Source organism: Salvelinus fontinalis, chromosome 2 (genome assembly GCF_029448725.1).
Source record: "Salvelinus fontinalis isolate EN_2023a chromosome 2, ASM2944872v1, whole genome shotgun sequence".
Classification (NCBI taxonomy): Eukaryota; Metazoa; Chordata; class Actinopteri; order Salmoniformes; family Salmonidae; genus Salvelinus; species Salvelinus fontinalis.
In genome coordinates, this window is record NC_074666.1 from 60310517 (window position 1) to 60323655 (window position 13139).

General features: G+C 42.5%; 1 protein-coding gene and 1 non-coding gene across 3 annotated transcripts in view; both read right to left on the reverse strand.

Annotated features, from left to right (window-relative positions):
• Window positions 1–19: 19 nt before the first annotated feature.
• LOC129822421 (parvalbumin-7-like) overlaps window positions 20–13139 on the reverse strand; it is a 51798-nt gene continuing 38678 nt past the window's right edge. Inside the window, exons 1-5 of one of the 2 annotated variants that reach the window (XM_055880710.1) lie at window positions 10735–10801; window positions 3234–3302; window positions 1102–1234; window positions 740–849; window positions 20–615 (exon numbers count right to left, since the gene is read on the reverse strand). In XM_055880710.1, the coding sequence (XP_055736685.1) occupies window positions 590–615; window positions 740–849; window positions 1102–1234; window positions 3234–3294 (330 nt within the window). In that variant the 5' untranslated portion in view covers window positions 3295–3302; window positions 10735–10801 and the 3' untranslated portion in view covers window positions 20–589. Of the gene's footprint in view, window positions 616–739; window positions 850–1101; window positions 1235–3233; window positions 3303–10734; window positions 10802–13139 lie in introns of those variants that run through there. The other variant, XM_055880702.1, reaches the window with a different exon arrangement.
• Window positions 7764–7839, reverse strand: trnaa-ugc (transfer RNA alanine (anticodon UGC)). Its single transcript has one exon. It is a non-coding gene; the product is annotated as a tRNA-Ala (tRNA).

Here is a 13139-nt window from a genome sequence, read left to right on the forward strand (position 1 = left end):
ATTCAGAGTGAGTCAGCTGTTCTTGATGCATTTTTTTATTTCTTTTAGTTTGTTCGTTCACAGCTTCATCTTTTGGTGTGTTTTTACAACAGCTCATTACCGAAGGAGAGAGGGGAGGAAAGGAAAGGAGCAGTGCCAGAAAGTTGAAATAGAGATAGAAAGAGACAGAAACAAGGGACAGATAAAGATAAAGAGTGGGGGAAGAGGGACAGAGTAAAAGGGGGGTGAAGTAAAATGACTTTCTCTCATTTTGAAATATCTACATTATTATTTTAACTTGAGGTTATTGGCCTTCCAGGCGGTCTGATAACTATACATAAACAGAAACACATACGTTTTGTATAAAAAGGAAAAAATAAATAGGTTGTGGGTGGGAGTGGTGGAGAGGGGTAGTTAGCGGGGTGGGGGGCGGGAGCCACGACCCCATTCCTCCAGTGCAGTAGTAGTAGTAGTAGTAGTAGTAGTGCGCTAGAGTGGGAGAGAGCTGGGTGTCAGTGAGGGATGAGGTGGAGGGGGGATGCTGCAGACTGGGAGAGGGGGAATATCGGGGCCGGGTGGTGGAGCACTAGTCGGTTTAGGGATGTGTCTATTACTCGTGCACCAGGGCAACGAACTCTGAAAGAGAACAAGGAGAGACAAGAGGTTAGAGCACACTTTGGAGTCTGTGGGAAATCGGATGACACTATGATGACACAGGTGAGTATATGTGTCCCGTCGGTCAGAGAAATAGTTGACTTACCGTCGATGCCGATCATGCCGTCTCCGTCCTTGTCGGCTTCGTTTAAGAACGCTTTGGTTTCTTTGTCGGTCAGGTCCCTGCCGTCTGAGGCAAATCCCTTCAGTACGAACCTATGGACAACAGGAGGATGGCGGAGAGGCTTGAATAGAGACCGTACAACAACTAGGAATGCTCTGGTGCCTTAACAGTTAAACGTGAGTGTTTGTTTGTGGATATGGGATGTGGATGCATGTCCGCGTGGTCACTGGAGAGTCACCACGCACTGTATATTATTTCATAAATGAAGGAGTGTGTAGTTAGTCAAAGTGTCGGTGTGTGTGTGTCTCTCTGTCTGTGTCTTTCTGGTTGTGTGTGTCTCTTACTTGAGCTCCTCCTCCTCTATGAATCCGCTGGCGTCAGCATCCAGCACCAGGAAGGCTTTCTTCACATCCTCAGCTGACTTGGCCTTCAGACCCACCATCTCAAAGAACTTCTTATGGTCAAACGAGTCAGCCGCTGCACGGCATAATACACACACAGTTTAGTGAACACACGCGCATGTGCGCGCGCACACACACACACACACACACACAGAGTACAGACACAAATGGAGGCAGGCACACACATACATATGCACACACGCGACAGGCACGCATGCACGCAGACAGACCGCATGGCAAGCGGTACAGGAGTGCCAAGTCTAGGACAAAAAGGCTTCTCAACAGTTTTTACCCCCAAGCCATAAGACTCCTGAACAGGTAATCAAATGGCTACCCGGACTATTTGCATTGTGTGCCCCCCCCCAAACCCTCTTTTTACGCTGCTGCTACTCTCTGTTTATCATATATGCATAGTCACTTTAACTGTACATTCATGTACATACTACCTCAATTGGGCCGACCAACCAGTGCTCCCGCACATTGGCTAACCGGACTATCTGCATTGTGTCCCGCCACCCGCCAACCCCTCTTTTACTCTACTGCTACTCTCTGTTTATCATATATGCATAGTCACTTAAACCATATCTACATGTACAAACTACCTCAATAAGCCTGACTAACCGGTGTCTGAATGTAGCCTCGCTACTTTTATAGCCTCCCTACTGTCGCCAGCAGCATACCACCCTGCATACCACTACTGGCTTGCTTCTGAAGCTAAGCAGGGTTAGTCCTGGTCGGTTCCTGGATGGGAGACCAGATGCTGCTGGAAGTGGTGTTGGAGGGCCAGTAGGAGGCACTCTTTCCTCTGGTCTAAAAAATATCCCAATGCCCCAGGACAGTGATTGGGGACACTGTCCTGTGTAGGGTGCTGTCTTTCGGATGGGACGTTAAATGGGTGTCCTGACTCTCTGAGGTCATTAAAGATCCCATGGCACTTATCGTAAGAGTAGGGGTGTTAACCCCGGTGTCCTGGCTAAATTCCCAATCTGGCCCTCAAACCATCATGGTCACCTAATAATCCCCAGTTTACAATTGGCTCATTCATCCCCCTCCTCTCCCCTGTAACTATTCCCCAGGTCGTTGCTGCAAATGAGAACGTGTTCTCAGTCAACTTACCTGGTAAAATAACGGTAAATAAATAAATAAAATATAGCCTGTCTTTTTACTGTTGTTTTATTTCTTTACTTGCCTATTGTTCACCGAACACCTTTTTTTGCACTATTGGTTAGAGCATTAAGTAAGCATTTCACTGTGAGGTCTACTACACCTGTTGTATTCGGCGCACGTGACAAATACACTTTGATTTGATTTGAGACAGGCACGCACTCACGGATGCTTGCACACGCACACACAAAATCCAAAAAACAGCATGGGTGGCTGCCTGGATACAACACTCCAGAGGCTAAACGTTAATGCCGAACAATCATTAAGAAATTACTATTTTTACACTATGATACAGCGTTTGTCTGAGTATATGTGCGTGTGTGGATTCAGAGCATGTGTTGTGCCAGTGGTCATATCAATTCTATCGGTTAGAGGACTGTGCCAACACCAGGACTAGCTGGCATCCTCTGGCAGATGTGTTACACAATACCAGTTATTACACTATCGTAATTATGTCAGATCTGATGTGCTATTACAGTATCATAATTATGTAAAAATGGGTTGATCCCAAATGGCACCCTACTTGCTATATAGGAGGGCACTATAGGGAATAAAGTGCCATTTGGGACACATCCAATGTGTATGTTTGACCAAGGAGCTCCTCCTGTTAACACTTTAGTATAGAGAACACATATTAGCCACTAACTTGCAATACAATAAATTAATTATACCTTTACTAAGTATTATTAGCCATTTATTTTGCCTCTATTCAGTATTTTCTTGTTTACACATTATGGGACGGTTTCCCATACACAGATTAAGCCTAGTCCTGGACAACAACAGGCAAACTTTCAATGCAGAATCTTCATTGAGAATGCTTCTTAGTCCTGGACTAGGTTTAATGTATGTCTGGGAAACTGTTCCTAAATGTGATGTAAGAAAATAAAATGGAGTTAAAAGTGTTTGGTCACCTGCGAATGCGTCTAGGGCTTTCTTGATATCGGCAGCTTTGAGAATGCTGTTCATCGCCATCTCGGCAGCTGGAACGTCACGGGGGGGGGGGGGGGGGGGGAGAAGGAAGGGGGAGAAGAAAAGGGGGGAACCAAGTTAAACACGAGGGTACATGAGAGCAAAGGGAACAGAGAGAGACATTCTCATATTACACTGCTGAGACTTGTGAACTGGAGCAAGAAATCAGGGCGAGAGCGAGATGTTGAGAGAACAAATTAGAAAGGAGGGAGAGGAGGGAGGAGGAGAAACTGGAGCGGGGGTGGGTGGTGCTCAGTCCTCCATTTAGTGTGTGTGTGTGGTTTTTTGGGAGGGGGTTGAGGTTATTATAAGAGAAACATGGCTGGTCTCCAGGCGTCTACTCAGCAAGGTTAGTGCCATAGGATCTGTGCCTTGTGCTGTGTCGGACATACCATAGAACAAGAACAAGAGCTGTGGAGCTAGGAGGCCGTTGGATATATCGCAGAGTTGGAGCTGTGTAGAGCTATAGTGTGGGCCGGGGGCTCCTTCTGTCTCACACTTTGAAAGGCGAGCTGTGTGTCCAACTCTGTGTGCCATTGAAGTAAATTGCTTCTTACTTATAAACGTATCACCTTACCCTTCCTACCCCAGCTCCCATCTGTCTCCCAGAAGAGGAGAGGAGAGGAGAGGAGAGGAGAGGAGAGGAGAGGAGGAGGAGAGCTGGGGAGTGAGTGGTGTTGACTAAGGGGTTATTGAGGAATGGATTAGTGGGTTGAGGTATGGTTGCTGTGTGGTGGCCATGCTATGATATCATGCGAGGACAATTTCTAAGTCTATTTTTGGATTAGTTTACGTCTGCAATGGCCCCCGAGGAGTGGCCCTGCTCCAGGACGTCAGGACCGCAGGGCCAAGTAGGGTGCTCTAAGATATTTCCCTAAGACACCGCTGAAGCAAAGGCTCATGGGATAATTGAGCAAAAAGGCCCAGCTAGACATATATAGTACAATAGAGCTCGCCAGCTTGTAGTCCTAAAAAACGGAAATGCGTTGCCTCTGGTTCGTTCAGCCGTTCCTATGGGGGGAAAGAATGGGGTTTTGGGATAAACGATGAAAATAAGGTCTGAGGTTAACACAGGCTTAGATCTTATACGTTTTGTTCTATAAGATAATATCAGTTAGTTAAAATTACCTTTATGAATTATGAAGCGTTTCCCTTTCAGAAAAAACACACCATTTCACATGTGAAATCATGTGAAAACGTGTTTTTGGAACACTTCACATTTCTTGCATGTGATTTTCCACATGTGAAATCATGTGGTTTTTCCGTAACGGGGATGCCAGCAATCTGAATTTCCAGATACACAACCAGGTATGTATCCACAGATTTATAGGCAAGAATAAAAGGTTGAAGGTACACATAAGGTACCTTCAGAGATACACAGGAATTCACATGGTACTGGCAGGGCTGGCTTAATGCAGGGGCTTACCCCAAAAATACACAGTATATATTATATATATAATATTCTGCAACTGCCAACCACAGGAGGATTCAGGAGCCTACTCTCAATGAGTGTAGATAGCCTGCTGCTACTCTGCTAATCGTTAGATCAAGGGAGGAGATACATGTGACTGGTCAATTGTGTGAGTCAGGGGCAGTGGCCCAAGCCCATAAGGGACCCAGTTGTTATATATATGTTTTTTTCCAACCACAGGAGCCCGTCCTTAAAATACACCAGAGAGCATAATTTAGCCACAGAGGAACAATAGTTTCAAAAATATTACTGTGGCTAAAATGTTATCACGAGCACATACAGGTAACAGCCAAAATAAAGGAAACACTAACACAGTGTCTATAAAGGGTTTGGCTGTCGGAATAGCTTCAATGCGCCTTGGCATAAAGACTACAAGTGGACTTAAAACAAACCATGTCAGTAAAATGCACACCAGAGCATAACATTATTTGAATCCCTCGTTTACTTAAGTGTTTCCTTTATTTTGGCAGTTACTTGTTGCCTACAGTCGGAAAGGCCAACCTTTTTGGCAAGCATGCACACCAAATATACAGCTTGTGGCACCCGGGCCAATGATTTCTTAATATGGCCCTGGGTACTGGTCAATATCTTGTGCGGATAATCTACTATAATGGTATTTTTTTCTAGGTACAAACACTACTGCACTCCAAAAAATGCTGGGTTAAAAGCAACCCATAGCTGGCTAAATAGTGGACAGAACACGTGTTGGGTTATTTTTGACCCAGTCAGTTGTGTCACTTAGTTGGGTTATTGAGCTATGATCCAGCATGTCAGATCAGAATACAGAATACTGGAGGCATGGCTTTCAGTTCTTTTTGGCCACCTGTGAAAGTAAATGTTGTTCCAGTTAATCTGTTCTGTTGTATTGTCAACACATGTTAAAGTTGAGCATGGACACTTTTGTAGCTTAATGAAGCGTTTTCTACTTTTATTGTAACCAAGGGAACAACACTGTACACTAACCATACCCTTATTTTTTTGTATGTCTTAAAACGTTCCAAGCAATAAGTATGAACCCGGTGGCACTGCAGAAACGTTGATGCACTCAACCAAGCAGTTGAAAGTTTAAATCCCCCAAATATTTATGTATACTCTATGTCTAGCACTGCTAGTTTTAGTTTTAGGTTAATGCAACATTGGGCAATTATTTGCTTGATTCTGGGCAGCTTTTATTAAAGTGCAGGGACGTTTTATTGCCAATAAGCCTGTAGCCGTATCTCTTTAATGCTCACAGACCTGGTGGTGTAGCAGGACATTTCAGATGGCTACCAACAAAGAAGTTGTGAGTTAAAATCACAACTGAGGTTTAGTCCCAAGTAATCCAGGGGACCATGACACAATGTTCTAAAAAGGTTGTTGGGGATGTCCTGGGAACTAGACTAAACTTGCAGGGGACCATGACTGTTTAAACTGAATGCATGTCAATTATGCCGTTTAAAGTAAAATATTCCTAATGACATTCGACACCTGTGTTTTCACGTGCTCAAATGTTGTCACGTGTAGTTTCATGGTATCACATGTTGAAATATGCCACATATAACACCCCATTCATTTCCCCATAGGCTTTGGCCAATGAGCCGTGGTGAAGTTAGTGCCTACAAAAAGACGCCACTACTATTGCTCTCTACAGGATCCTACAAGACCCTATTTAGTAGTTAGCCTCTTTCCACAGTTTGTCCTATGCGAATGCCTCAACAGTCAGCCTCATCTTGAGGCTGAGATATAGCTCTTCCTTTCACCCAACCCCTTTCTAACACTCCTCCATTTGGCTAATTCTTTGGCTCCAATGAAAAGTAGAAATATGAAACCCTCCTTTTTTCCTGCGTGAGAGCCGGCTGTGCCCTTCTTCTCACCCAGAGGTGAGAGAAACACAACCGCGCCTCAGGAGAACGGACCGACTCCTAGCCTTCAGTACAACAGCTGCATGGTGGGTGTGTGTGCATGTGCGTTTGGGAAGAGGGGTTCTGGGGGATCAAGGGAGAATGCACTTGCGTCTCAAGAAACTCGAGCCCCTTAAGTTAAGCCCCCTCGATCTCAATTTACTATAACATGTGTATGTTTGTACGCGGCCGCTTGTAGTGTCAGTGTGTGAGTGAGAGTGTGGGTTTGTGTCTATGAATGTGTGGCTTTGCTAATATGTCTGACGTGTGTGAACTTAGATTTGATCTTTGTGCTTGGTATGGGTTATGTGTGCACATGGGGGGGGGTTATGAGTTTGTGTGTGCGTGCATGCTCCCATGGGGTGGGGATGAGTTTCTGTGTGTGTTAATGTACATATATGTACGTCTGTGTGCTGTTGGTGAGATAATATTTTGCGACATTGTGTGTCTGGACTCATATACAGTTGAAGTCGGAAGTTTACATACACCTTAGCCAAATACATTTCAACTCAGTTTTTCACAATTCCTGACATTTTATCCTAGTAAAAATTCCCTGTCTTAGGACAGTTAGGATCATCACTTTATTTTAAGAATGTGAAATGTCAATATAATAGTAGAGAGAATTATTTATTTCCGCTTTTATTTCTTTCATCACATTCCCAGTGGGTCAGAAGTTTACATACACTCAATTAGTATTTGGTAGCATTGCCTTTAAATTGTTTAACTTGGGTCAAACGTTTCGGGAAACCTTCCACAAGCTTCCCACAATAAGTTTGGTGAATTTTGGCCCATTCCTCCTGACAGAGCTGATGTAACTGAGTCAGGTTTGTAGACCTCCTTGCTCGCACATGCTTTTTCAATTATGCCCACAAATGTTCTATAGGCTTGAGGTCAGGGCTTTGTGATGGCCACTCCAGTTCCTTGACTTTGTTGTCCTTAAGCCAATTAGCCAGAACTTTGGAAGTATGCTTGGGGTCATTGTCCATTTGCGACCAAGCTTTAACTTTCTGACTGATGTTTTGAGATGTTGCTTCATTTACATTTACATTTAAGTCATTTAGCAGACGCTCTTATCCAGAGCGACTTACAAGTACATACATCCATACTTTTTTTTTTTGTACTGGCCCCCCGTGGGAATCGAACCCACAACCCTGGCGTTGCAAGCGCCATGCTCTACCAACTGAGCCACACGGGGCCACAATATATCCACATCATTTTCCTACCTCATGATGCCATTTATTTTGTGAAGGGCGCATGCAGCAAAGCACCCCCACAACATGATGCTGCCATCCCCGTGCTTCACAGTTGGATTGGTGTTCTTCGGCTTGCAAGCCTCCCCCTTTTTCCTCCAAACATAACGAGGGTCATTATGGCCAAACAGTTCTATTTTTGTTTCATCAGACCAGAGGACGTTTCTCCAAAAAGTACGATCTTTGTCCCCATGTGCAGTTGCAAACAGTAGTCTGCCTTTTTATGCCGGTTTTGGAGCAGTGGCTTCATCCTTGCTGAGCGGCCTTTCAGGTTATGCCGATATAGGACTCGTTTTACTGTGGATATAGATACTTTTGTACCTGTTTCCTCCAGCATCTTCACAAGGTCCTTTACTGTTGTTCTGGGAATGTTTTGCACTTTTCGCACCAAAGTACGTTCATCTCTAGGAGACATAACGCGTCTATTTCCTGAGCGGTATGACGGCTGCGTGGTCCCATGGTGTTTATACTTTCGTACTATTGTTTGTACATATGAACGTGGTACCTTCAGGCGTTTGGAAATTGCTCCCAATGATGAACCAGACTTGTGGAAGTCTACCATTTTTTTTCTGAGGCCTTGGCTGATTTCTTTTGATTTTCCCATGATGTCAAGCAAAGAGGCACTGAGTTTGAAGGTAGGCCTTGAAATATATTCACAGGTACACCTCCAATTGACTCAAATGATGTCAACTAGCCTTCTCAGAAGCGTCTAAAGCCATGACATAATTTTCTGGAACTTTCCAAGCTGTTTAAAGGCACAGTCAACTTAGTGTATGTACACTTCTGACCCACTGGAATTGTGATATAGTGAATATAAGTGAAATAATATGTCTGTAAACAATTGTTGGATAAATGACTTGTGTCATGCACAAAGTAGATGTCCTTACCGACTTGCCAAAACTATAGGTTGTTGACAAGAAATGTGTGAAGTGGTTGAAAAACAAGTTTTAATAACCCCAACCTAAGGGTATGTAACCTTCCGATTTCAACTGTACATTGTAGAGCTCTTACTCACAGTTGATTTCACATTTAAATAGTCACTATGTAAGTGAATCAGAATGATTTAAACACAACAAATTGGGGACTGTGCTTGTTTTTAGCATGCTGTACAGTAGCAACATTTTATTGGAGGATTTTGATTCAGAATGATAGCCAACTTGTAAATGAATATCTGAAAGTGTGTCGAGAACAGGTCAACTGGGTGGCTACAACACAATGCTGTAGCTCCAATGGTAATGATGTCTTTAGTTATGGCTGCTATCTTGTGTATCCAATCTAATATTTGCTATTCACGGTCCATCAGAACAAATGCTATTGATTCAGCAAGTCATTGATTTCATTTTAAAAAGTGGAGTCAGACTCTCATCATGCTAGCAATACCAAAACACAAAGGCCAGTGGTCCGAGTGGCACGGCCATAATAACAACATCCAGATGGATTGTGGGGGATCATCTTTGGACATGACGCCAAAGTCCACTATCTTATCTCACAGCATGGTGCTGAAAATAACTGCTGAGCTACCTACTTGCTGTACCACCACAGTACAACTGAACAATCAGTTCAAATACTTTCAAAAACCTTTTCAAATACTTTATCTGTACTGGACTAAATTTGACTGTTGCAATGGAACCAATACAGCGGTCCGAGTGCAAACCTTGCCCATTTGGTTGTCCAGGTAGGCTGATAGGCTGATAAAAATATTTAAAATAGTATCCGAACCCAGGTCTGGATACCAAAGTACCCACAATTCAATGACTGGGCAGCCACAACAATAGGCATTGTGTAGTAGTAGGGACTCTCCTGGCTGGCACACAAAGGCACCGCTATGATAATGTAATCTTGTCTAATCAACTAATCACATCGTCTCATAATACCATTTGGGACAATGGGACAATCAATAATCTACATGCAAATTCCAAACATGTCAATAACGAAAACCACGTCACGACACATTTACATAAAACACAAACAGAATAATATAATATTACTAAATAAATAGAAATGTGTAAGTCGCTTAAGCTATCCATTAGCATTTAAATCAACATCTGAAGTCTTTAAGTCGTACATATTTCATTATGACACACAAACAACACATTAAATATGTCCCTAATGGCACCCTGTTCCCTATACAGTGCACTACTTTTGACCAGAGCCCTATTGAGTTGTTATTTGTCTCTGTTTAATTAACAGGGGCTATAGCCACTAAAACAGTTCACTGACTCTATGAATATGCATTAACATAGAGATATGAGCACATGAATATCATGCAAATGCACTAATCATACTCAACGACTCAACGTAATCACATACAGAATGATAATGAGGGAAGGTTATGGTCCCGAGAGGCGACTTAGTTAAAAAATTTAATTAATAAATACAATTTGCCAGTGTCAGCAATTTGCACCATACTTTAATGTCCTCTTCGTCATTATTGAAAGGTTTGGTCGTTTGGTTCATATTCTTTATACAGAAGCCATTCCCATTATACAACTAACACCACAAATTGCACCTGCACATGCTATTTTCCAACAAGTAACTACCTGCATACTTAAACAAGAGCTTACCCTCACAACTTTGCGTAGAATTTTTGTAATTTTACCCCGAAAGTAGTTGTTAGTAAGTGTACTGCAAAACTGCCTAAAATGTAATTATAGATATTCTCTACTGTGGTGACCAATTTATGAAACCTCTTCCATGTCATTACTAGGGTTGGGGTCAATACCATTTCAATTCAGTCAATACAGGAAGTAAACTGAAATCCCAATGTTTGCTTTCTGATTTGGCTGAATTTGAAATGGACTTGACCCCAATCCTGGTTGTTGACCAAAGCACGCAGCCTTACCTGAGTTAAGGTGAGGAGTAGTGGGGAGGAGATGGAGAAATGGGCCAGAGAGGTAGGGTGGAGGTCTGATAAAGAGAGGAGGGTCCACTCCTTTCTTTTTTATACCCCTCCCCTCCGCCTATTTTAGGAGGGAAAGATGGAAACCCTATCGCTTACTTTAACCACACTTAACTAATCAAGCCCCTGCTATTAATAATCACCTGCTCAGTCTCCAGCACCCATTCCACCTGACACCTTTTTCTTTGCTCTAGCTCTTTCTTGCCTTCCCTCCACCCATCTGATTTTCTTACCTAATTCTCTCCTGCTCAGGGGGCTCTGTCCTTAAATCCTCCTTTGAGATCACTCGTTCTCACAAACTCTCTCTTTCTGTGTTCTCTCTCTCTCTTTCCTCCTCTCTCTCTGTCACTCTCTTCATCTCCTAAGCCCTCTGTCCTCCAACGTCCCCTATCTCTCACACTTAACCATTCTCAAAGCAGAGATAGGTAATAGTGCTGTTACATGTATTTGCAATACGTATTTGAACTACTTCTGAGTATTTTGTACGTTGTATTACACTGGGCTGAACTACAGTCCAATGTACTTTGTAACAATATATTTTCGAAAGCTGTAATTTTCAAATGACAAAATACTTTTCTATACCATTTCCTTATAGAAGTGAAACATTTTGTGGCCCTCTTTCACCCTACATTGTTATCAAAAGTCTGACGGCACTATGGAGTGATAAGACTATCTGCTAAATTAACTTAATGTAAATGTACAGTGTATGTAAAAAATGAACATTTGCAAGGCATGCTGAGTATTATTCTAATGAGCACCACCCCGAAACAAGGCCAATTACAATAACCAGTGTGCTTTGCAGTTGTTAATTTTCATATATACATTTTGGTAATTTAGCAGACACTCTTATCCAGAGTGACAGTGCATTCAAGTAAGGTAGATAAACCAAAAAATATCAGTCATAGCAAGAAAGAAGTTTCTGTAACCGTTACTGAGACTGTTGTTTCTGTTCGGCCGGTTAGTTGCAAATGTGTTTTTGTACTTTATAATACAAAAAACATGTATTTAAATTAAATACAATACTTTGCAAAGGTATCTTATATTTTATTTTGATACATTGGTCTTTAGGGTATTTTGTAGTTGTATTTTCTAATTGTAATTTCTAATTTATGCCCATCCCTATCTCAAAGTCTCTCCCATCTACCATTCTTTCTCATGGGGGATTCAAACCATCAGCCAACTTCCTGAATCCATCCCTTTATATCCACCTTCACTGTCCTATTCCTTTCTTTGTCTGTCCCTAATGAATCTATATTTAGCAGACACAAGGCAAAGCCAAACTGAAGGTAAATCCTGAACAATCATTACTTATTTTTACATCCATGATCATAACTGTAACTGAAATCTGATATCCGTGGGCTACCTTATGCTCTATGCTCATATGAGTTTGTCCTAAAATGGCACCCTATTTCCTGTATACAGATGTAGCATCTTAATTTGACCAGTATTGTTGCAGCAAAATAATTCTGCAGCAACAGGAATTGAACGTTGCTTGATCCGTGGTTAGGCTATTAGCTGGTAAAAATTAGACTACATGAAAAGTGCAATAAAAGTGTTAACATAGCGTGTTTAAATGTGAATTCTCAGCAACAAAAGAGTGATCAAATTAAGATCTTATATATGTACAGTTTAGGTGTGGTCAAAAGTGGTGCACTATATAGGGAACAGAGTGTCATTTGGGACACAATCCGAACAGGGTCTCGGCATCAATTAACCATAAAACATAGAGGCTTGGGTCACTCTGGCGTAAGCGGCACCCTGTCAGGAATCTCCAAAGCCTGTCATATATAGATATGTATTACTGATTATGGCTGTACCAATGGACTGCACACATCAGCTGTTTCCATGTCTGAGATATTATTGAAGTGTGTGTGGGATTGTGTGTGTGTACAGTGTGTGTGGGTGCGCAAGCATGTGTGTGTGTGTAGTCGTTGAGTTGTGGGTGGTGGGTTTTGAAGGCTACAGATAGGGACTGCGATGTGGGTTGCGGTGCTACTGTATTGTACATAAAGAGAGCAATAAACAGGTTTACTATTGGAGAGGATGGGGGAGGTAATGGTGGTGGTTGTGGTGGTGGTGTGGGTCACTGAGCTCCCATGTATAAATGTACTGGGACACGGTGTGATGAGGAGGGATTTGCTGCTCTGTAGAGGACCTCAGTGACTGTTGCTATTTAACCTTCTTACCTTACCTCATTGGGACCGTTTAGGGAGCAGATGCTATACTTTAAAAAAATAACCTGATAAAGTTTTGTTTCTGGAATGACATGAACTTCTCAAATGAGGTTAATCACGCAGTTTGATTCGACGTTGAGTCATCGTGACATATTTTCAATCAATGACTTTGAT